Source organism: Mustela erminea, chromosome 15 (assembly GCF_009829155.1).
Source record: "Mustela erminea isolate mMusErm1 chromosome 15, mMusErm1.Pri, whole genome shotgun sequence".
Taxonomy (NCBI): domain Eukaryota; kingdom Metazoa; phylum Chordata; class Mammalia; order Carnivora; family Mustelidae; genus Mustela; species Mustela erminea.
In genome coordinates this window covers 15,748,930-15,772,497 of record NC_045628.1, presented here as the reverse complement: position 1 = coordinate 15,772,497, position 23,568 = coordinate 15,748,930, and the positions used below count along the sequence as shown (strand labels likewise).

General features: G+C 42.3%; 1 protein-coding gene across 2 annotated transcripts in view; it reads left to right on the top strand.

Moving 5' to 3' along the window:
- GPC6 (glypican 6) overlaps window positions 1-23,568 on the top strand; it is a 1,094,470-nt gene that overhangs the window by 1,006,854 nt on the left and 64,048 nt on the right. Inside the window, exon 7 of one of the 2 annotated variants that reach the window (XM_032314703.1) lies at window positions 1,891-1,920. The exons of the other annotated variant lie outside the window; for it this stretch is intronic. Coding sequence (XP_032170594.1) covers window positions 1,891-1,920 — 30 coding nt within the window. The remainder of the gene's footprint in view (window positions 1-1,890; window positions 1,921-23,568) is intronic. 2 annotated transcript variants of the gene reach the window in all.

The window sequence follows — 23,568 nt, the reverse complement described above, 5'->3', positions numbered from 1 at the left end:
GGCAGATTTATTAAGGTTTTATTGACTGAAATTCCCAAATTGTACGAATTAGTGATTTGTAATTCACAAGCAGCCGTAAAGTGACCTGGAGTCACTTCCCTGGTCCCTAAGGGCAAGGGGCTATTTCCACATCAAGAGGAACTATACAAGGTTATTCTTGAGAAACACAGACTAGGCCCAAAGCTAACATCAGAAACTTCCTTTGCAGCCCTTGGCTCCCCAAGGCTTTCTTCCCTTGGAGGGTTCAACGTATTTCTGAAAAGTGGAACAATAAAGCAGTTACCTCGGACCAACTGTTTACATGACAGCTTATATGTCAACAGTCAGACCAAATCATCTTCAAGATGTATGCGTTGGTGACCTCTTTTAATGGGTCTGCCATATATTACCCCTTATTTTGACTGTTTATAAACAAGTCTCATGTTACCTACTTCTGCTATAATTCTCTTCTGAAGAGATGTTTCCTAAATATTTATACGAAACGTGTGTCCCAGAAAAAGAGGATATTTGGGAAAGACTTCCCTTAATTTGTCAGAGTGTTTCAGCAGGGAAAAATGCTTTAAGAACAGCATCAGAAGATTATCCCAGTCACCCCACTGCTTTTGCCAAAGGGAAAATAACTAAACTGTAAAGCCCTTGGGGAGTTGCTTCTTACTACCACTTAAATTGAGTACCTGTTTTAATTAACTTGGGAATCTTTTGGTCGGTGTTCTTATATTTCAGGTGAACTGGTAATTAATTACGGGTATTGTTTTAGAAGTAAAGCTCCTAATCCCAACCTGGGCCAGCTGCTGCTAGAACTCATGTAAAATAATTAAAACTCTTTCTTAAAAATACACCAATTCCACCATTTGACCTCTATTAGATATTTAAGGAACTTGTAAATTCTTTTATATCACTAGGAAGCTTTTCCCATTGTTCCTCTAAAGTTATAGGGGCATAAAAATCAGTTTAGGTCATCAGTGGTTTTCAGCCATACTACCCTGAAGTTATTTTTATTATCCAATGATGAATGAATACATTTATATAAATTCAGCTGCTGGTGAAAAGCTGACTCATCAAAGACTATCACAGTCCTTCCTGACAGCAACCGTGGTTTGCTGAAGATACAAATGCCATCAAGTGTTTTGGTTAACAGATTGGTCCTACAGTTACATGTCTTTCCTGTTACCAACACCCACCCTAGGGGCCCTCTGTCTCCACCTACTGTTACTGATTTTCAGTTAAATAGGCCAACGGTGATTATTTGCAAAAGACTGATTTTTCTTACTTTTTTTTTTCTTAAGTTTACACTTCATGAATTCTCTTACATAATTTGACATGAAACTATGAGTTTTTTAAAAAAAAAAAACTTCCACTGGAATGTGACTGGAAGTACAGACTGTTAAAAATACCTCAACCTAAAAAGAGCTTGAGTGTGAAGATCTGAGAATACAGAGATATTTCAGATTATTAAATGTGCTCTATAACTCCTGGACACAAGGGACAGGGAGTGTCTGTTGTTTACCCCAGGGACTCATCAGAGCAAAATATACTTTAAATGGTGTATCTTAGAAGAATGTATTTTATAAAAGTAGATTTCAAAAAAAAAATAACAGATGTGGAAGTTAATTCATGAAGTTGGTGATGATTTAGACCAATGAACCTCCAGTAAGTATTCAACATTGGACTGTGTTGTACAGGCTTCTTGGGTATTCTGCTGGTCATTCTGAGGGAGTCTGGGGCGGGGGTGGGTGGAATGCCAGCCAGATTTATCATTTGACATCAAATGATAAACCGATGAACAACGGTCAGCCTGCAAAGCTAAATGTTATACCTGTGCTGTGCTATTATGTATAGAATAATCTCTCTTTCTTTTTCCTTTAAATTTGTTTTCCTCTTGCTTCCCAGAGGATTGTGTGGAGGACAATGCAACATAGTGTAAGCTTTGGTCTTCTTTTTTCTTACTCTTATCCTCATTTGTCGTCATACAGTCATTTCAGAGAGTTCTTGAGAAATGCCCCCTCCGCTCTCCCTTTCCTGACTGTCTAGAGCACGTTGAACACTGCACATGACCGATGGGTTGAGAGGATTCCTCTCTGTTTGGTATTTATGGTTAACAGCCGTTTTGGTATTCTTTCCCAATGGCAAGGTTTTCAATCTAAGCTTTGTGTTAGACTAACTCATTTGGTGGCTGATTTAAATTCTGTCCCAATGTTCAGACTATGTGAAGTCTGCCTGAAAAACTAGCTCTTCCCTGATAGAATATATTGGCTTTTTTCTTCTTGTGCTGAGCGAATAATTGCCTCGCTAATAATAACAACAAACCAACATCAGCTCTCATGCATAAGGAGCTAATTTTTCCATTAGCGAGGACAGAGAATTTAGGGGTTAAGAAATAGTTTGTGTTACGAGTTGTTTATTCCTTTTTTTTTTCTTCCTTCTCGAATTTACTGAGGTCTCAGAGGACTTTCAGGGAGGGCACCCTGGAGATTTTTTTTACCACAAAGTGGTCTGGGTGAGGACGGCGCACCAAGGATATCTTATCTAACTTTATATATTAACCGTACTAATCAGATAGTTAAGTTTTCTAATCTGGTTTTCGTACTAACATCCCGTGCTGATAATACACTTTAATAAAGATCTCTCTCACCTGGAGGGTACATATTTATTCATGCAGCCCACCTATGACATCATAGGGCTCTATGTCTGCTTGGCCTTAAATTCAGGCAGTGAATTCTTCTGTTAACATTCATTTATTTACAAGGGAATTGTCCCCTGAGTCATATTCCCATTCATCATCACAGTTCTCTGAGCTCAGGGCAGTTTGAATGAAAAAAGAAAGTTGAGATAAATCTAGAACAGGAATACCCTGGAAAAGGAAACCTTGGGGAAGGAACAGGGAAGACAGATGGCTTAGGGTCTCCTGATGTTAAATGGGAAATGGGGGAACAAACGTCACGGGTAGGACAAATCAGGGTTCTCTTGGTTCGGGCCATTTGATAAAAGTAGAGGAGCTCCAGCTCAGATAGTATGTGCCTGCCTTTCTCAACAACATTGTCCTGATATCTCCAAGATTTCCAGCCATTTAGCCAGTCAGATCTCCTAATCTTAGGGTTATCAGGGGCCCCTTAGCTTTCCCTCCAAGAGGAAGGACTTCATTGAATATCAGCCCCCACCCCCACTCTGCCTGAGTGCCTTCCCTGTGGGCCTCCTACCATCTTCCTTAACTGGGCCAAAATTACAGCTACTTTGGAAATTCACTGGTTCGCCATTGGTACGAAGCATGAATTATTAACATTATTGCGTATAGATGTAAGAACTTGCAAAATATCAAGTTATGCACTTTATTTTATTATTCTGAAACAAAACGGACAAAGCAGCTCACTTTCGGGTATCATTCCTGCCTGATGGTTAATACCAGTTTCAGAGTAAAACGCTGGTCATAAAAATGTTCTTCTCTGCCTCTTTGGGGCCATTTTGGTGTGATTTAGGACGTCTTGGTTGTAAGGATTCAGGGAAACTGTCTGTTGTTCGTTTTAAATTGCCATGGCATTTCATTGTCACCTCAAAGGATCCTGCATCCGGCTAAATCCACTACTTTGCATTTCAAAAGGATGTCAGGCTGTATTTAAGAAACTGCTTTATTATCTAGAGCCTCAGCCACTGTTTTTAGGCGAAACTGATATTTCCTACCTTCCACTCAGACAGACACACACACACACACACACACACACACACACACACACACACCCTCAGTCTTTGCTTGGCCTGCGCAGAAAAAACTAAAACCTCAATAACAACAGTAAACCAGATTCTCCACTTTAATTAGTTTTCTAAAGATAAATGGGTCAAGGCCAGACTGGCTTTCAGCCTCTGCTGCCGCTGCATAAATTATGCCCCATTCACCCCAGCAAACAAATGGCTGCCGCTCCGTCCCCTTCAAATCATGAACTGCCCAGTCTTGCCCAAACCTGCTTTATCTCTTTACTGCAAAACCCCACTGAGACACCCCGGTTCCATTTTCAAAATGAAACTTTGGTAATAACAGCGGCAAAATACAGTGCACTTTCAAAGCAGGGAGAAAATACAAACCACTCAAACCAAACCACCACCCAACTCCTTCATCTGGGCTCCTGCCCTTCTCTGGGCCCCTGCAGCAGCGTGCGGGAGTTGGGAGAGCAGCCTGACGCAGGCTTCTTTCCATTTAGGGGGCTTATGGCTGATGAAGCCCGGGTGGGGGAATAACATAAGACACACATAGAAAATGATGACTTATCCGCAGGACACACTGCTTATTCCACGGGCTTGGGGGATGCACAGATTGAGTCCAATGGTATGTCCTGTTGGGAATCCAGATGCAATGCCTGCTTCTCGTGTGGAATTTTCAATTTGCACCCAGTGGACAGTGCATTGGGCTGTATGCCTCGGGGAGAAAGAGGAATCACCCCACTGGCCGAGATCCTCCCTGGGGATGCGGAAGCCCATTCTGCCCCACTGCTTTACGAACACATTCAGAGAATCACATGGATTCTCGATGAAATAACAATGAAATAAAGTCATGCCACCCATTTTAAAGAGGGGGGGAGACTTATGCACCATTTAGGTATAAGTGGTCCTTAAAATCATTTCGGGGGGGGGGGGAATCTGACCAACTAAACAATTTTCAACTCTGTTAAACTGTCCTTTGTCCTCAGAAATATTTAGGCTAGAGCTATGGTGTCCTCTGACTATGTCATAAACATGAAATGTTATACTTTCAGACTGGACAGATTTTCTATCGGTTTGATGCTATGCGGATAGGCTTACTTTCCCTTTCAGACATGAAAATTTCTTTCAGAATTCCTAGACTGCAGCTACCCCCAAACTGATGCATCCTTTATGCATCCGTCAATCGACAACGTTTGTCCTGGCTTCTTCTCCACCGCATAGCACTTAGTAAAACTAGCGACCGTGTGCAAGCTATATCATAGCATGGTGTAGTGCTAGCGTCATCAAAAAGGCAAGAGTTACTATTTGCAAAAAAAAGCATAGCTTATCAAATCTATGGGACACACTCCCTCTCCTCTAGGGGATAATATCTAATACAGAGTCCATAAAATGTTAGCATATAGGAAATAGGAGTTTGATTTTGTAATCTAAGATAGATTATACCACTAAAGAAGTCATGGAAAATATATTAACAAATGAGTTATCATTGACCAAATATGCAAACAGAAAACATTAAAATATCTGTAGCATCTTTGGAATAGGCTATCCTATAGGTCATTCACCCTTCTTAAGCCAGAACTTTTTGTCCATATCTTGAACAAATTAAACAGAAACTTTCTGGTCCGTTGTGAACCAGTCTGATAAGCAAACCCTCCTGCCTATCATTCAATGTATTTGCTCTTTATCCAGCTATGTAATCAGTGTTTTAGTAACTTATATATGAAAGTCTGAACAGACAAGCCATACTAAACGACTTAAACCACACCTTTTAAAATATGTGTTATGAGACGCACCTGTTGACATAGATCTTTTATTAACTTATTGAGCAGCTTAAAGAATTTTGTTTTTGTCATGGAAAATCTGCAGTAATTTTTTCTCATAGCTATCTGAGATATTCGTGCCACAACTTCCAAATGTGATGTTCAGACTTATGAGAGAGAGAGCTGAAGAAATGGGATATTTCATAAATACCAGTTTTGATGTATTTGCTGTATAATCAATCAGCTTTTAACTGACTCTGGGGCCTATGGAATACATTTTAAAGCACTGGGAATTTGGCTATTCCCATAACATACTTGGACACTCTTTACTGCTAGCAATAAACCTCAGGCATAAACATTGTAGAGAAAACCAGATGAAAAGAAACCTGTTTGAGTGAAAATTGACTTCGCTTCATAAATGTTAAAGGTAGAAAGATATCTGCAATACACAATAATTTTATTACTTAAGCTCATTCATGGTCATTATTGTCAGAGGCTCTAACTTCATGGGTATTTTCTAACACTTAAAAGACTGGCCAAGCTATTAGTAAGAGGGAAAAAAAAAAATGTTGACAGCAAATGAACCACCAGCAGCTCCAACAGCACCACGATATTGCTGGTGAACAAATAATTTTTTGGAAGTTGGGTTTGGGTTCTATCTTTGGGAGCTTTGCCAGTACTTTATCGATCCTGATAAGCTAAGCTTGGCAACGTGGCACTTGTGAACACCCCCCAAAATGGCTCACAAAAAACACAAGTTTATTGCTCGTTCAAGCCCAGTATGCTTTGTGGGTTTTCTGTGGGTCAGCTAGCTCCACGTGATCATCACCCTCACGCCAGGACCCAGGGTGCAACCATCATCTGGAGCTTCACCTGTTAATGGTAGCAGAGAAAGAGAGAATGTGACAAAGACAACCGTTGGAGTCTCCACCTAGAGGGGGCACATCACATGGTTCACAGCTCATTGGCCAAAGGGGGTCACGTGACCAAGCCTTCTGTCAGAAAGGCGGGGACTCTCACACAGAGTGAAAATGGACATGCGAGTGAATGGTAATGTTGTCATCCACAAACATGCATGACCAAGACGAGGTTTTTAAGTTGATAAAAATCGACCTCATACTCTCTCCAGCTCGAAGACAAACCTTACACGAGAAAGAAGAGGAAAATCCTTCATTCATTCAACAAATATTTATTGTGCGCTAATTTGACCCAGGGATGAGTGGTTAGAGCATAATCAGGAGCTCAGATACTTTGGGGGACGCCAGACAAAACGAGTTCTAATTCCACACAGATTAGATACTGGGAAAGAATGTGTCCAAATGTTTTAGAATTCTTAGAGAATTCTAAGTCTTTGTTACAGAGGGGGTATCTATATGGCCCAAGAAAACCAGCATTCTTTGGAAGTCAGCTTGATTTTTAGTGTCAGTTGGCTTTTTTGCAGATCTGAACTTTGAATTCAGTCACAATTCAATCAGAGCAAAGGAGTCCCACTCCAAATCTTAGGACAGTATCTCAAGGGAGGAGGTAGAAGCTGTTGCCAACGAGGAGTAGAAAAATGGCAGTAGAAAAACAGAATGAGCAAAGACTTTTTTATTACCGACTTTTAAGTGTCTTTCAAATCCAGACTATATATATTTTAAATAAAGCCTCGAAATTGCATTTGGGGAACGCTGCTCTTGTCTGACTTGATGCCATGTTTGCTTAGGCAAAGCAATTTTTCTGTTCTCCTTTCTGGGTCAACCTGGTTGGAGCAAATCAAACTGTTCTCCCTTTCTCTTTCTTTCATACATCATCATTTAAGATCAGCAAGAATTCGAGTTCTGGAACCTGCCCTTGTCTTTTTTTACAATATCTGTTTCTCGCTGGACAGGATTCATGAAGGAGAACACTTTTCACAGGTTAATCAGGGAAATTGCATAGGCTGACAGCAACAGCAAACTTATTGATTGCAATGAAAGTCTCAGGAATGTGTGCGCCATTGGCTTTTGTGGAATTATTTGTAAAATCGGAGCGCTCTGAGTCAGCCGGAAGAAAAATGACAATATAAATTCATAAATTATTTGTGTGTAACGAGGCAAGAAAACAAGGACTTTGTAAGTTTTATTCTGAGGGATTTTGACCTAAGAAAACTCCCCCACAGCAGCCTACATTCATCTCAGCTAAGAGCACTCATCTCTGCACTTGAAAAAGCCCAGCATTTCCTTTGCCTGCTCCTTGCAGCTCCTTGAGTGCTAGAGAAAAGGGGTAAACACGAAGCAGCTAGACTAGCTTTGGGAAGAAAACATAAAGGCAGCAAACTGCCTTAATTGATCTCCTCACATAAAATCCAAAAACCCAGAGGCTATCTTTAGTGCAAGACATGTCCTCGTGAAGATGTTTCCAGTTACTCGGGAAAATCAAATCTTCTTTATACAACAGTCTTCAAGGAACAAGAAATATTTCATTAGGATTTTAATGGTGAGGGCTCAAGCAAAGAAAGCTTCCTCTTCTCTTTTGTCAAGATTTCTTGACAAAATAAATAAAACAGAAAGCCCTTCACGTGTTTTTCAGTAAATAAATAAATAAATAAATAGTTTTGGGGGGTTGAGAAGTAAAATGAATCCTTAGGAATATTTTTTGAGAAGGACTTTGGATAATTTGGATCATGGTATAACTGAGAAGGCTCATGGGGGTGTGTGTGTGTGTGTGTGTGTGTGCTTATTTTTTAATTATGATAATCTTCTTGTGTCCAATAGTCATAAGTGAACAACCCAGAGATTGTTACAGTTATTTACCAAATGGTAGTCGAAGCTTGATACTTTTATATGGAAGTCTGTGATTCATTGCTACTTTTTAAAATTCAAAGACACGTCATTGTGAATGAAATCTGACCACCCATTTCCAGGTCTTCCTTATCCCTCCCATCATGTCTTGCCCTAAACTTTACCCTTCCACAGACAGGTGCCACTGCCGCTTGCTAGATTAGGCACAGATGTTATTATTAATCATAAACAGCAACGTCTCATTTCAAAAATCTCAGTTATTCATTGCGAGGTTGGCTCTAACGCACAGGCTGTAGGTGGGCTTCTTGTTCTTTACAGAAATAGGCTGCAGGCTTTGGCATTCTCGGATGAACAGGGAAGTATGTGCGAGCCACCACCGGTTCCCATTTGGTTGTCAAAGACTGGGAACCCTGGCGCTTTCTCTCTAAGCTACGGCCACAGAGCAAGATTCCAATAAAAAGTCCCAGGCTGGGGGCACCTGTGTGGCTCAGTGGGTTAAGCTTCTGCCTTCGGCTCAGGTCATGATCTCAGGGTCCTGGGATCGAGTCCCGCATCGGGCTCTCTGCTCAGCAGGGAGCCTGCTTCTCCCTCTCTCTCTGCCTGCTGTTCTGCCTACTTGTGACCTCTCTCTCTCTGCCAAATAAATAAAATAAAATCTTTAAAAAAAAAAAAATAAAAAGTCCCAGGCTGAACATTAGGGAAGATGATAAGAGAGTCAAATTCTAGAAGAGTATTTGGGAAGCACACAGCTAAATGGTGGATGCGAATTACCCAGAGGAATGATGGAGTACAGAGTGGGGGACCCACCACGTCTCCCATGACATATTCCTGAGCTCTGCGCACATCTCGCAGCCTCACGCCACCACCGAGGACCAGCAGAGAAAGGCTCTTGTTAACAGCACTCCAGCTGGACAAGGAAGAAGTACTGGCAGAGGACCTCATCAGCCCAAATTAAGCAGCTGAATCCAATGCAAAGGTGAATAACATCTGAAATAGCCTTTTTGAAAAAACTCGCTTGAAGGTGAACACAGAAATGAGCCATTGGCTGTAATTTAACTGTAAAATGATCAGTGCCTGGAGCGTAGATTTGACAATGGGGAATGACAGGAAGGACAAAAAGGATGTTCAGCTCTTCTTTCTCCATCTTGACCTCTCTCCTCTAAAAATAGAAGGAGAAACAAAGGCACAAACCCAGGCTTCTTACTGCTACCGGGATTTATGTCCACCAAGTTGTCCCACCTGCCTAGCTTACGAAATTTATCACAGCTCCAGATGGACACAGGAACTGCGTAACAGCCTATCCTGGGTCAGCAAAGAAAAGTTGGCATTTGTGGAGTGTTTTAGAATAGACAACGGTGTTCACGTAGGGTACCTTGTTTGTAAAGCTTAAAACAACAGGAGTCAGCCATTTGCTTTTTCCCTTGAAGAGACTTCTAGGGCTCGCTTTCTGTTTCCCACGGGTCTGATGCTACAATGCTCTTGGTGTCCGTAATGTCTCTTCTACCATCAAAGGTCAAACGAGAGGTACAGAGGCATTTTTGTGGGTTTACTGCTATTTTGTCTCTTTTTTGTTGCCCATAGTACTTTCATGAGATACTCTGTTTAAAAAAAAAAAAAAAAAAAAAAAAGAAGAAGAAGGAAGGAAGGAAGGAAAATTTTTGTTTTCTGATACTTAAGGCTATTTAGGGTGCCCAGAACACAGAATTTGTGTTCAGAATTCCACATGAAGCTTGGAAGAATGCATGGCTCACTCGAAGGAAGGTGAGGAAAAAAATTGAGGAGATGGGTGGTTCTGGATGATCACTATTGTCAGTGTTTATAGAGTGTTTGGATAACTGTCCTCCTAAGTTTGCTTTCTTTTACATCACTGAAAAATTCTCAAAGGCTGCTGACCATGGGGATTTGGAATTCAAGATCCCCTCTAAGATCTTCCTAAACAATAGTAGTATGAGGAAGGAAATTATTTTTGGTCAAATTGATGACTAAGAGTTAAAGCTATGGCTCTATAGATTTAAAATGATAAGAGATTTTCAGCATATTATTTAAATGTTTGTAGGAGTTGTATAAAGTGTCTCCAAGATTGCTCACGTGGTTATCATCCTTATTACGTACTTTTCTCTTCCAAATAGTTGCATTACCTTGAATTGTGGTCATCAGTTTTTCAGCCCTTTTGGTCATTGTGATGCAAATAGGACTGTGATTTATCCAGAAACACCAAAGTCATATTTGACCCTGGGCTAGCTCATGCCAACCCTAAAAACAAGACCATGTGGTCAGGTAACTAGGACAAGGTGCAAATGAAGTCTAAGTCCTGATCCTTACGAGGGCTGGCCAAGGCCTCTTTCCTCACCATACACTTGGACCACCTTCCTCCAGAGGGTCTCATAAGGACACAGTGAGACAGCCCTGAGCCAAAGTGCAGATTTGCCATCACTGCCAAGGAAAAACAATTTAAAACATTTGATCAACACTCAGGGATCTTTCGGGTTGGGTGCCGGGACATTAAAGTCCATCTAGTCCAATGCTTTCACTTTGCCAGTGAAGACCCTCGAATCCAGAAAGATGGTGTGGCTGATGCGAAAATCCCTTTGGCTTCAGGCTGAGATACTTCTTTGTTTCTCAACTTCTATTCATTCGAGCCCTACATCCAGTAATGCATCTTTCAAAATAATGTCATGCTGGTTGTAGTAAGCCCATATATAGGATATATATACATATATAGCTATACATCTATAGAGTATATACATATATATATATTAGAATAAAAAAGTCACAAATTACAATCACAAAGAAAAATAAAATAAATTGAACTTGTTGAATTCACTGTCACAAAAAAATGTGGATTTTTTTCTCTTCTCCTTATATATGTCAGAGAAGTTTCCTGTTCATAGAAAATGTGAATGGAAAGCACAGAGAGGTCCCACATTCCCTCTGCCCCAACACAGACACAGACTCCTGCACTATCAACCTACTGGAGTGGTGCACCTGTTTATCTTTCTTTACTGTGAGTTTGTGCCCTTTGAACAACATTTCCTCAGTTGTCCTGCCCTCCAACCCCCAATAACCACCATTCTGCTCCCTGTTTCTACAAGTTTGGCTTTTTGGAATTGTACCTGCAAGGGAGATCACACAGTGTTTGTCTTTGTCTGACTTGTCTTGCTTCGCATAATGCCCTCAAAGTCCATCTGTGTTGCTATAAATGGCAGGATTTTCTTCATTCTCATGGCTGAATAATATTCTGTGTGTGTGTGTGTGTGTGTGTGTGTGTGTGTGTGTGTGTGCAATACCACATCTTCTTTACCCACTCCTCTGTTGACACTTAGCTTGTTTCCCTATCGTGGCTGTGGGGAATAGAGCTGCAATTAACATGGGGCTGAAGATATCTTTTTGACGTCTTTTCATTTCCTTTGGATAAATACCCAGAAGAAGGATTGCTGGATCCCTATTCTACTTTTAATTTTTTGAGGTTCTGCAGACCATATTCTGCACGGGCTGAACCCGTTTACGTCCCCACTGACCCTGCAGTGGGCTTCGTTCCTCCCCACATCCTTGCCAGGGCTCCACTCCCCTTCTTGATGACGACCATCCTAGCAGATAGGAGGCCATCGGAGTGGTACGCTTGTCAAGATTGACAAAACTACATTGACCATCCAAGCTGGTTTCAGATTAGCGGGCAAGAGGAATCCTTTCGGAAATGGTGCCATTTTCTAGTGAAAACACGGACAAAGCGCTAGAACCTTGGGTGAGTTCCTCCAGCTCTCCTCTTTCAGTTGAAATGATGGGGAGAGGAGAACAAAGTGGCTGGGTAAGAGTAGTAAGTATCTAAGATCCTTTCCACCTTTCAAACACTAGTATTCTGGGAGGAACGATAGTTGAGTACGCAGAGTAACTTGCTCCCTCCTCCTGTGAAACTACCTAGAACGGGGTGGGAAAGGAGGGTCCACCTCTAGCTCCCACTGCCATTTCATCAATGATAACTTTTTCAGGGACTCTCACATCAAAATAGTATTTGTGATTTAGCCTCTACCAACATGCACAAGGCAGCAAAAGTCCTCAGTCTATCTCTAGGGCTCACATACACCAAGGCATAGAGATGCAAAGTTGTCATTTCTTTCTCCACATGTATGATGCCATGCCTAATTTTTTTTTAAGATTTTATTTATTTATTTGAGAGACAGAGATCACAAGCAGGCAGAGAGGCAGGCAGAGAGAAAGGAGGAAGTAGACTCCCTGAGGAGCAGAAAGCCCCGTGCAGGGCTCCATCCCAGGACCCCGAGATCGTGACCCGAGCCAAAGGCAGAGGCTTAACCCACTGAGCCACCCAGGCGCCCGAGGCCATGCCTGATTTTAAAAAATAAGGGTCCACCGCCTCTGCCAGAGCCTGCTGTTTACGTGGCTATAACATGTTTTACTCACTGTGCTGTGAGGTGTGACTTGCCCTCTGTGTCCTCAGAAGTGCTGAGGAACGGGCTGGGGCCATTTGGAATCTCATGGGCATGATTCATCATGGAGCATCTCACCATGATGTTCTGTTTTTCTGTTTCGTGTCCCTCTTTCATCCCCTTCCAGAGAAGCCACCGTCTCGCTCTCCAGCTCCATCCTTCCCGTTTGCATTCAGTACCCCTCGCCCCGTGCCTCCCCCAGCCGGGGCTTCTCTCATGGTATTCTAGGCACAACACAAGAAAAAAGGTGTCTTCACATCGCGGTTACTTTGCTGCCGTCAGAGCAAAACAAAAGCGAGGGACGCCTGGGTGGCTCAGTTGGTTAAGCAGCTGCCTTCGGCTCAGGTCATGATCCCAGCATCCTAGGATCGAGTCCCACATCGGGCTCCTTGCTCTGCAGGGAGCCTGCTTCTCCCTCTGCCTCTGCCTTCCACTCTGTCTGCCTGTGCTTGCTCTCACTCGCTCTCTCTCTCTCTCTCTCTGACAAATAAATAAATAAAATCTTAAAAAAAAAAAACAAAAACAAAAACAAAAAAACAAAAGCGAGACATTCCCCAAATGCCAAGCCCTTGGGAAGAACGTCCGCTCACTACGCTGGGGCTTCACTATGACCTCACATCCCTTTCCAAGAGTCTTGCTGTTCTAGGAACACGAGGTGGCCACAGCTTCTGGAAATACTGATTCAAAAGTGCTTCGGTCATTTTCTTTTGTGAGGTTTTTTTGTGTGTGCTATTTTTTTTTTCCTCACTAACGGGATGTGTGATACCTAGTAAGTGGGTGTAATCACTGGCTCTTATAAAATTGAATCTAAGTGCAAGTCATTTCACACATTTCTTTCTTCCCCGAGATGGCTTCAGTGCCTTCTTTTCTTAGGAGAAAGGAGGCGAGTGGAGAGGTTCCCTAAATGTGAGAAGAAGGAGGGCTTCCGTATACTCCAGGGCACTTTAAAATTAAGTTCTCCATCCAAACATACTTCCTCATCTCTTCCCCCCGACTTTGTTGGGACACACATAGCAGAGGGTCACCCTTCATCCTTCCTGGAGATAGACTACAAAGCCAGCAGTTAGAGAAAGATCTGTTGCTGCTGTCTCGAAGGACCTCTTCCTACTAGACCAGCATCTGTGAATACATGGCACCAGGATCACCTATATCTGAAGGTTTTTTTGTTTGTTTGTTTGTTTGTTTTAAATTGCTGAGATCCAAGCCAGAACCACACCAAATCAGCCATACCTGGGCTGGAGGACAGAAAATCTGTCCATTCGACATGCTCTCAGGTGATTCTGATGTCCATCTCTCATCATGATGTCCATGATGTCTACATGCTACATGGACCGCTGTCTTCCTGACCCTTGAGGATCTATCTGCCTTTCCCTCTGTATCCCCACTACCAAAGTGTCCAATGTACGCTTCCTGGAAGAATGACTGCCCCATTAGATGTGTACAGATGACTTCTTGGAAGGATTCACCCTACAGTGAACTCCCTGCAGAGAGAGAGAAAAATCCAAACTAAGACTTCCTGGCTGTCCCTGTTGCTGGTCTCATGGATGTCACTAACATCAACCACGGTCTTGTATCACTGCTCTTTATCAGAAGCAAATAGAAAGAGAGGCTCCACACAGCCAGCTGCACAGCCCAGCCTCCTGGAAGTCTTTCTAGAAAGAGATTATTATATATAAATTAAACAGCCTCATAGCGAATATTTCTGAACTTCTTTGTGGCTTACCGACTTCATTGTGTTGGTATCTTCTGATTCTGGAAAGCAAAAGTGAACTCACTGCAGCTCCTTGTTCTATGCTCAGTTGAGAAGAGGCGTGGTCTGGTCTGGGAGGGGGCTGCTGCTCCAGGAGTCAGGGTTCCCACTGCTGTCCCAGCTATATGACCTTGCCCTGCTCACTTCTACTCATCCTTAAAATGAGGATGGCTGGACGTCAGTGGTTCCACAGTCCCTTCCTTGGACACAATCCCAAAGCTCCTGTGAATGTGGAATGGGTGACCCCACCGGTCACTGATCTGTAGGTTCAGATCACCCTTGGGAACTCCTGAAGAAAGAAGTCTGCGGGGACAAAAGCTCAGTTGAACTCAGGCTGGCGAGTTGCTTCCCACAGAAACTGGAGCCCTTCAAGTTTTATTTCTTTTTCAGAACATCTGGCTAATGTCTTTTCGGGCATGATTCATGTTTCTTTGTTGTCCAAAAGGAGTCAGAGAGGGACAAAGTAAAGAAACTAAATAAAATGTCCACGAGAATATCCCAAAGGAATGGAGACGGAGGGAGCGTCATGCTTGAATTTAAGCCACTGAAAACGTTTGGCAAAACGCTGAGTTCTTCCTGCATGTTCAGTGTTGTGAATTTCCACATGAGCTCACGTTGATCCCAGAGCCCACCAGACCCCGGGCCCCTCACATCCTCGACCTGGAAGGATGAGGCTCCCAGGAGTGCATCTGTACCTCCCGTATCCTCGGCAGCTGCCATCTGCTTAGTCTGGGAGACGTCCAATTCCTCCCATACATGTGCACTTCCTCTTTGAGATAGGATGTCCCAAATGACACAGCCAAGGTCTTCAGCCCGGGGGTGGGGGGGGTGGGGGGCAGTTATTCTCCACCGGATCTGCAGAGAGAAAGAAAACGGATCTGGTCTTGAACAACCATGGTTAAACATCTGTGTCAACGTCACTCAAGTCCGTATGTTTTTTTGAGGTGAAAATGGCCTTACACTCACAATGTTGGTTTGTATTCGTTTAGGAGACCCCCAAAACCCCGGGTTATCCCTTCATTCCCATCCCCCACAAGTTTTTTTTTTTTCTTCTTCTTCTATTTCTTCTCTTTCCTCCTTTGGCTCGATCTTATTCAAGACAGAAATCCCTGGGTCAGAAATTTTGCCTCGTCCCATAAATATGACTTTTTGAATGTCCCGAGAGGCAGAAAAGAAGCCAAATGTGATTACTCAGACTCTGGGCTTTCATCATGGTGTGATTCATCAAAGGAGCTGAAGGTACTGCACAGTTCTGAACTTAAATATCCCTTCTGAGAGGCTCTTTGCCCTGCTGCTTTGATGAAGAAAGAAAAAGGCATAAGAGGGATTTTCACATAGGGACAAAGCAATGTGCAGGGCTACCTGCTTTATCTGCGTTCCCTTGACCAGTATGGATAACACTGTGTGTGAATAAATTCAACTCTTCTTTCCTCCTCTCCTGCCCCCTCCGTCTCTGCTCTCATCCTCGAAACTACTCTGCCTGTGCCCTGCCTAGTGATGACTTTCAAGACCATTTTCAAATACCAGGCAAGCAAAAATGTTCAAGTCATTTAAAGTCAAGTGCCAGTGGGCAAGTCAGTTAATTTCTCTGAGCCTCTATTCAGCAACTCTCAGTCTTGAAAGTCTACAAATACATCACTGGAGAACTTTAAAAAGTATTTACGTCGGGATCCCCATCCCTATGGACGCTGACCCGTGTGGTGTGGGGCTAGATGAGGCCTGGGTGTTTGACAAGCTTCCCAGGAGTTTCCAGTGTATAGCCCACGTTGCCAAACACTGCTCTAGGTCCTTATTCTTCAAAGTGAGGTTCTTAGACCAGTCTCAGCTGGATGCCTGTTAGAGATGAAGAGCCTGGGACCCCGCCCTAGACCTGCTTTATCAGTATCTCCATTTTTCATAAGACCCCAAGGTGGTTCATAGATACATCAGAGGAAGAGAAGCAAGGCTCCTATCCCTTATATGTTATAGAGGATAATAATGTTCATGGTGTGCCAAGCTGTCTGCTACATGTTTTTCCCCATGTGATCTCCAAAAGGGAAAGACGACAGATTGCATATATAGGCCTTGAGACTGTAGCCTGCTTCACAGAGCCCTGGTATGTGAGGTTGTGGGTTTCTGGGGCACAGCGATTATTCTCTTAATGTGGTTGGTTACAAGGCTGATTGTCACATTTAAATGTGCAAAGTGGTTCCACAAGTTTAGTATCTCCTTTTGATCTTAGAAATTGGATTTCCCTCTCCAAAATTTAATAAACTTTGCCTTCTTTTTCCATCACACTTTAGTTTGATTTGGACATTATATGTGTGTGTGTGTGTGTGTGTGTGTATCATGTCCAAATCAAACTACAGTGTGTGTGTGTGTGTCTCTCTCTCTCTCTCTCTCTCTCTATATATATATATATATATATTTCCCCCCCTTTTGGTCAGAGATTGAGCACAAGCAGAGGGAGTGGCAGACAGAGGAGAGTCAGGCTTCCCGCTGAGCAAGGAGCCTAATGTGGGACTCGATCTGCTTAACTGACTGAGCCACCTAGGTGTCCCTGATTTGGGCATTATAAATCAACGCCAGCTAGCAGGCTTATTTGAGGAACAATATTAAGGGTCTTCAGGGTGGGGATTGGTTACTTTGGTGAAGAGAAGCTGAATGAGTTGGGTTCAAACTGATCAGGCAGGTTTGTTTTCAGGGCTTAGCCAACAATGGCCCACGTACCACAGCATCTGTTTTTTTGTCAATAAAGTTTTATTGGAACACAGCCCCACTCATTCATTCATTCAAGATATCTTTTATGTGCTTTCACACTCCATATTAGGACTACGATACTTGGCTGCTACAACAGTGGTAGTCCTGAGAGATACCATATGGCCTCCAAAGCCCCAAGTCATACCATCTCTGTTCCAAAGCCAATGTTCCACTAGCCTTTCCCAGAAAAAGTTTTCCTGTTCCTGGTTTAGGGCAAGTGTCAAGGCCAAGGTAGGGTGTTCACTGGCCAGCTGGGCCCATTTATTTGTTTGGTTCTGTGGCCCAGTCTATGCCCCTAATCCCAACCAGACATTGAGCAGCTGTGTGGCCACAGCAAAGCCAAGAGGAGCCTCCAGCACAGACTCATGTGCATTCTGGGAACAAAAAGGAGCAAAGAGAACAAGTCCTGTGTATATGGAAGTATTGGAAGTTGTACATGGAAGTTGATGTAAGTTTTGCTTGAGCGTCTTTCGGAAATGTTCCCAGTAAATACCGTATAAAATAATGATGGAAAAGAGCCTCACAAGAAAATCCTGAGTTAAACAGAGAAATACAAGATCTCTAGTCAAGGTGGAAAGAAGTGTCTCCTAGGAGAAACGAAAGGTAAACAAATTTGTTACCAGACTATTTCAAGCAAGAAATTCCCTCCTCTAGGAAAGTTGCAAACTCTTAGAACACAGACATCAAGCAAACCTTGAATTATTTCAGAGTTCCTAAAACAAAAGCATATGTTCTTTCCTATCTTTTCTTTTTCTTCAGTGGGCTATGGAGAAATCAGGAGTCACAACAGATTTGATTTCTGCTCTCTGCCTGAGAACCAGTAATTGCCGACTATGTAACAGTTATGCTTTCTTGGTGTTACAAGGATTAAAAGAAAGGAAAGACGGATAAAAGTCGGCAGGATGAATCTTTCCAGACTTGGGTCCTTGAAACTGGATGTTCCTTTGGCTATATTTCATATTTCTGAATTTAGCATTTTTTTCTCTGATAATTCTTTTGGGTGCCTCCTTTCATCCAAGCTGGGCTTCTGTTTCTTCCGGTAGGCACTCTGAGGCCAAGAAGCTGGTTGTTAGAGGGCCTAACGAGGCCCATGGATAGCAGCGGGACTGAACTGAAGTGTAGCAATTAGCTTTTGCCTAATTCCACCCAACTGGTGTTTCTAGATCTACAGTGGTTGATAAATAGTGAAAGTTCCAAGTGGGGAAAAAAAAAGAGCAAGAGAAAGATACCAACAGTCTTGGGTCTAACAGATTGTTCTAATTATATTCTCGCTGTTTCATTTTGCAAGTTTTTATCAAAATGGAAGATTTGAAGTCTTTGCATAATCTCTCTGTACATAGTTTGCATTGCCAGTTTGCTCTCTCAGGCATGGGGCTGGCTCATCTGTTGGTCTCTGGCATAGGGATACCAAAATGTGGCTGATTCTGTCTTCAGAGCGGAACTAGAAATATGGGGTTTAAAAGATATATAATGGCTGATGGAAAAAATAATGCCCTTCTGTCAAATCATTGCAAGAAGTTAATCATTTTCCCAAAGGTTTTTTTCTTCTAATACTCTGGAATATAGATAGGTAGATAGATAGATAGATAGATAGATATAAATTGATAGATAGATAGATAGATAGATAGAGGTAGATAGATAGCTAGATATAAATAGATATAGATAGATATAGAATCCATTTGGTGGTTCTCACTAAACTGGCCAGTAATAGTTTTGCTGTGAGTAAATTTGATGTCAGGACTTTGCAAGAGAAGGAACAGATGTGAAGATCTATGTTTACAAGAAAGACACTTTCCTCTTTGGCCACTGCATGTGAGTTATGGGAGAGGTTAACATTTTCTTTTCTCTGTATGTTTACATGAAGTTTCTGGAAATCATTGCAAGGAGATGATAAGAGTACATGACAAGATATTCCCACAGGCAACAGATGAGGGATTTAGGGATGAAATTGGTCTGTGCATCAGGAATGGAAAGGATTCCAGGCTCTTCATATGCTTTATGAATTAATTTCGTATGCATTACCCTCTTCATAGAGCACTGAGCCAGAAAGTTGTAGGAGCCACTGAAGTTAGCTGTAAAATAGTCAGGGCCTCCCTTAGCTTTTTGCTGTATCCTTCTTCTACTTTAGTTATAAGTTTAAAATTTTAGGTAATTGGTTTCTTGACTCATTTTTTTTCCTTTTTTCAGATTTTGTAATCCCTGCTGTCATGACCATAAGTCTCATTTTAGGGCAACCCTGCGCTGCATCTTATTGTCCGTGTAGGCTCTGAAATCTAATCCTGGGGTTCTGAGTCAACCATCAAAACTGCAGCTGAGAAGTTCCAGGGCCCCCTCCCCCGACCTTGTCAAACTAGGATAAACCCAATTTCAGAGTCTAGACAGGTTCTGTCCCTTTCTGGTGAATCCCAAAAGGATACCAATGAAGTGGATTGCAATTCACTTCTTGTATTCTCCAGAGAAGTTGTGACCAATAATAGTAAATGAAATGTGTAAGGGGTTCTACAGTTTGCAATGCACTTGGACTAACCTTCCTTCATCTCTGCAGTAACCCAACAAGTGAAGTATTATCATCTTTATTTTACCAGTTCAGGAAAACAAAGTTCACGGAAGCTAAGTAAGCTTCCCTGAGATTTCATCACTAAGTAGCAGAGATAAGATTCAAATACAGATCCTGTGACTCTAAATATCATACTCTTCTACTATAATATGCCACCCAAGTGAAGACCATGAAACAAAGGTAGCCAGCCAAGCAGAATTCTAATGTGTGATTGAGAAGCCCATGTCAGGGCACCTGGGTGACTCGGTCAAATGGCCAACTCTTGCTTTTGGCTCAGGTCGTGATCTCATGTTGGTGAGATCGAGCCCCACATCAGGCTCTGTGCACAATGGGAAGTCTGATTGTCCCTCTCCCTCCCCCATCCCATTCTCTTTCTCTCACATTAATTAATTAATTAATTAATTAAAAAAGATGAAGAAGCTCATGGAATTGAACAGCTGAAAGAAGACAAGGTGTTCAGATGGTGGGAAAGGAGAATGAATGTGCAGGAAATAAAGAAGTAGAGGGGAAAGTCACTTAAAAAGAGGAGATCACAACCTTGAGTCAAGTTCCTTATAGAAAAGCTCAGCCTCTCTCCTATTTTCCAAACATTCCACATTGCCTTGATCAGGATTTGGAAAGACTTGCTGAAAGTAAAAAAGTATTGAGTATCATCTATGGTTTCCTCTATTTTGCTTTTATGACTTACCAAGGGCTGGGGAGTGAGTATGTTCTGCCTTGCTGGTCAATGGTATCTGTCACAGCTACTCAATTCTATCATTATTGCGTGAAAGCAGTCGTTGACTAAATGGCAAGGGCTGTGTGCCAATAAAATTTATTCACGAAAACAGTAGCCAACTGGAAACCCCAGCATGCAGTCCCCTGCCTTAAACAATGGCTTCCAGCCTTTTTTGGAACATCACTGCACATTACAATGATCTAGGGACAAGTAAAACGAATACCTTCCTACAGTGCTTCCCTATGACAGTGGAAGCATTCTGAAGTAAGGTCCAGCCATCAATACATATCTCTAAAGCTTCCCATGGAAATTCTCGTGTCAAAACAGGATGGAGGGCCACTGACCTAGATTCTAAAACAGGGTTTCTCAAAGCACAGTCCCTAGGAGAAGAAGCGACTTCGGCATCACCTGGGAACTTGTTGGGAATCCAATTCTCAAGTCCAACTCCAGACCTTCTAAATCTGAAAGTCAGGGAATGGGGCCCAGAATCTGCATGTCAACAAGCCCCCAGGTGGTTCTGAAGTACATACATTCAAGTTTGAGAATCACAGGTCTACCTAGAGGATAAGCATTTGGTCCAGGGCCCCTCCCTCACGGTTAATTAGGTTTTCAGTTCTAGAACCAGCACTAGATCTGACCTCCAAAATGTAGCTTCAGGCCCCCTTCTTCTCTTTACCATACCTCCCTGAGCCTCAGAGTCTCCATCTTTGGAAAGAGCAACTATCATCTAGACCTCTATGTTGTGTATGGTGGTTAAGTGATTAGATGTTTTCGAGGGTAATAAAAACACTATCAAGCTCACTCACAAAGGAAAGCATTAATTGCAGTTGTACTGAGGGGGAAAGGTATCCACTTGTTTGTCATGGGCTTGGTCCTGGTTCTTGGTCCAGAAGGCTGCTCTGACCCAAAGGGTTACAATCAAATGTAACCTAGAAAGATGTCTATCTTTCCGACCTTATAATGATTCTTTTTTCTGAACTACAAGGCAGCCCTGAACAGAGAAAAGCAGGGCTGGAACAAGGTGCCTTTGTAGTCAAGGGAATGAAGGAGACACTATCCTAGGAAAGCAATGAAAGCAGCTAGAATTAAGGCTGTTAGGATGCACTCCAGACCCACACACCTTGTTTAAAGTAGGCAAAGAGAGCAATGAATTGTCCCGGAGATATTTTTCTAGCTGTCTTGGAGCTATGCTCCTTGCTACACATTGACATACGTTACCTGTCAAAAAGTAGCACCAACCACCCTCACAAACGTATTCAAAAAACATCTAGACACCTTTATGAAGAACACACATAATTTGTTCCTAAGACAAACTGGGATGCTTTGGAGGTAAATTTATAGTCCTGTAGGTTTGACATAAAATATCCCTTAGAACCTCTTTTAGGATATAATGTACTAAAAGAATCAGGATCTAACACAGTGTGGTGATTCTTGAGTTCTTGTGAGACCAAAACCAAGAAACGTCTCAGGGTATCTGCTGTGTTAGAAACATGTGGATTGAACTGAATATTTCTAACATAAAGAGCCTTCAGAAATCAACCGTCTTACATGTAGTCTCTAGAGTTACCATCTGAACTTTAGGGAAAATACCGATGCCAAAGTCAACACCGCTGTGAAAACTCCCTCTCTTGCCTTCCTGTCTAAGTGCAAGACCCTGCTCTCTCAGATGTTGTGATATATTTTTTTTCTTCTCTTTTGGTTCATCTGCAGCATACAAGATGAGGAAAGGCAAGGTCAGAGAAAGGTTTGTCATTCTTTACTTGGACAAAGTCTTGAGCAGTGTTATTTAGACATTTTCTTATGTACCGTAGATAGTCATTTTTGTTAGTAAAATGCCTTGAGAAGCATTTTGCTGAAAGCTGCTGGGAAAAATTGAAGTGGGTTAAAATGAGCCATGATACACCAGCCCTGCAGGTATAGCACTTGGAGTCCTGTAAGGGGGGATTACCTCCTGTGTTCCCCTTCTAGCCTTGCTGAAATTTCCTAACCCCAGAGGATACATCGAGGCTGCTTTTCTCAGGGCAGCCAAACTGCCTCATACACAGATCAGTTGAAATATGAACCGAGCAGGGTGTGAACTAGCTCAAAATATGCTGATTTCCAGATGTTCCTTGATTCTCTCAAACACTGATTGCCCCCAAAGACCATCCTGAGTTGGTGGATGGCAGTGATTACTCATATTTCTTTTCCATGATCAAGGCAATAAATTTAAAGCCCCTGTAGTCTTCTCATGAGCCTATGTCTGGGTCTTGTCTAGGTCATATATTACTTCTCAGTATGAAAATTGCAGAGTCTCACTGGATTGGGCAGTAAAATATCCACACACTGATGCTGGTCTTTTGATTTGTTGCTCTTCCTGGGATGGAAAACTTCTCAGAAATCTGAATAAAGGGTCGGTGTGTTATATAGTGACCTTCCGTGAAAGAAAGGTCATGGAATATCTCCTTTCTCTGCAACAAAAATCAGGAAAACAGGGAGAATCAATGTTAACATGTTTCAGGGAAAGTACAAAAAGAAAAATCCAAAAGCAATGAATCTGAGTTTTCAAAGGGAAAAAAAAAAATCATCCGTAAAGCATGCTTAGCACTAACATTATTATTGCATTCTAAAATCTCAGTCCCTTGGGAAATAAAAAAGAAATCCACAGTATGAATAAGTTAGGATCACATGTGCTAAAACTTCTGGATGATTCTTCTGAATACGTTTATTTGATATCTGGGTTAAATAAAGGCTCATAGAAGGGCAGTCTCCCCACGATTATGAACTGGAATAGAGGCCTACCGCCAGATGGATAGTACCATGAGGAGAAACGAGTTCTTTTACCCTTTCTACTTCCACTCCCTTTGAAGATAAATTTGTGGCCACCTACTCACCATCCCATGAAACTTTGAGCTGACATATTTCCTCCCCATATTTTGTAAGAAGGAAATATGACAGCTCTCCAGTTATACCATAGGAAGGAAAAAGATTTTGACCTGAGTTCATAGGATGGTTCTCACCCATACAGGAAATGATCTTAGTGTCTCAGAGTTTTAGCTTTCTCATTTATAAGAAGAAGTTAATAATACCTGATGTGGGAAGGTTCCATGTTTCATCTAAAGTCACACCTGGTTAGGAGCAGAGTGGGGACAGGAACCTGGCTGGGGCTGT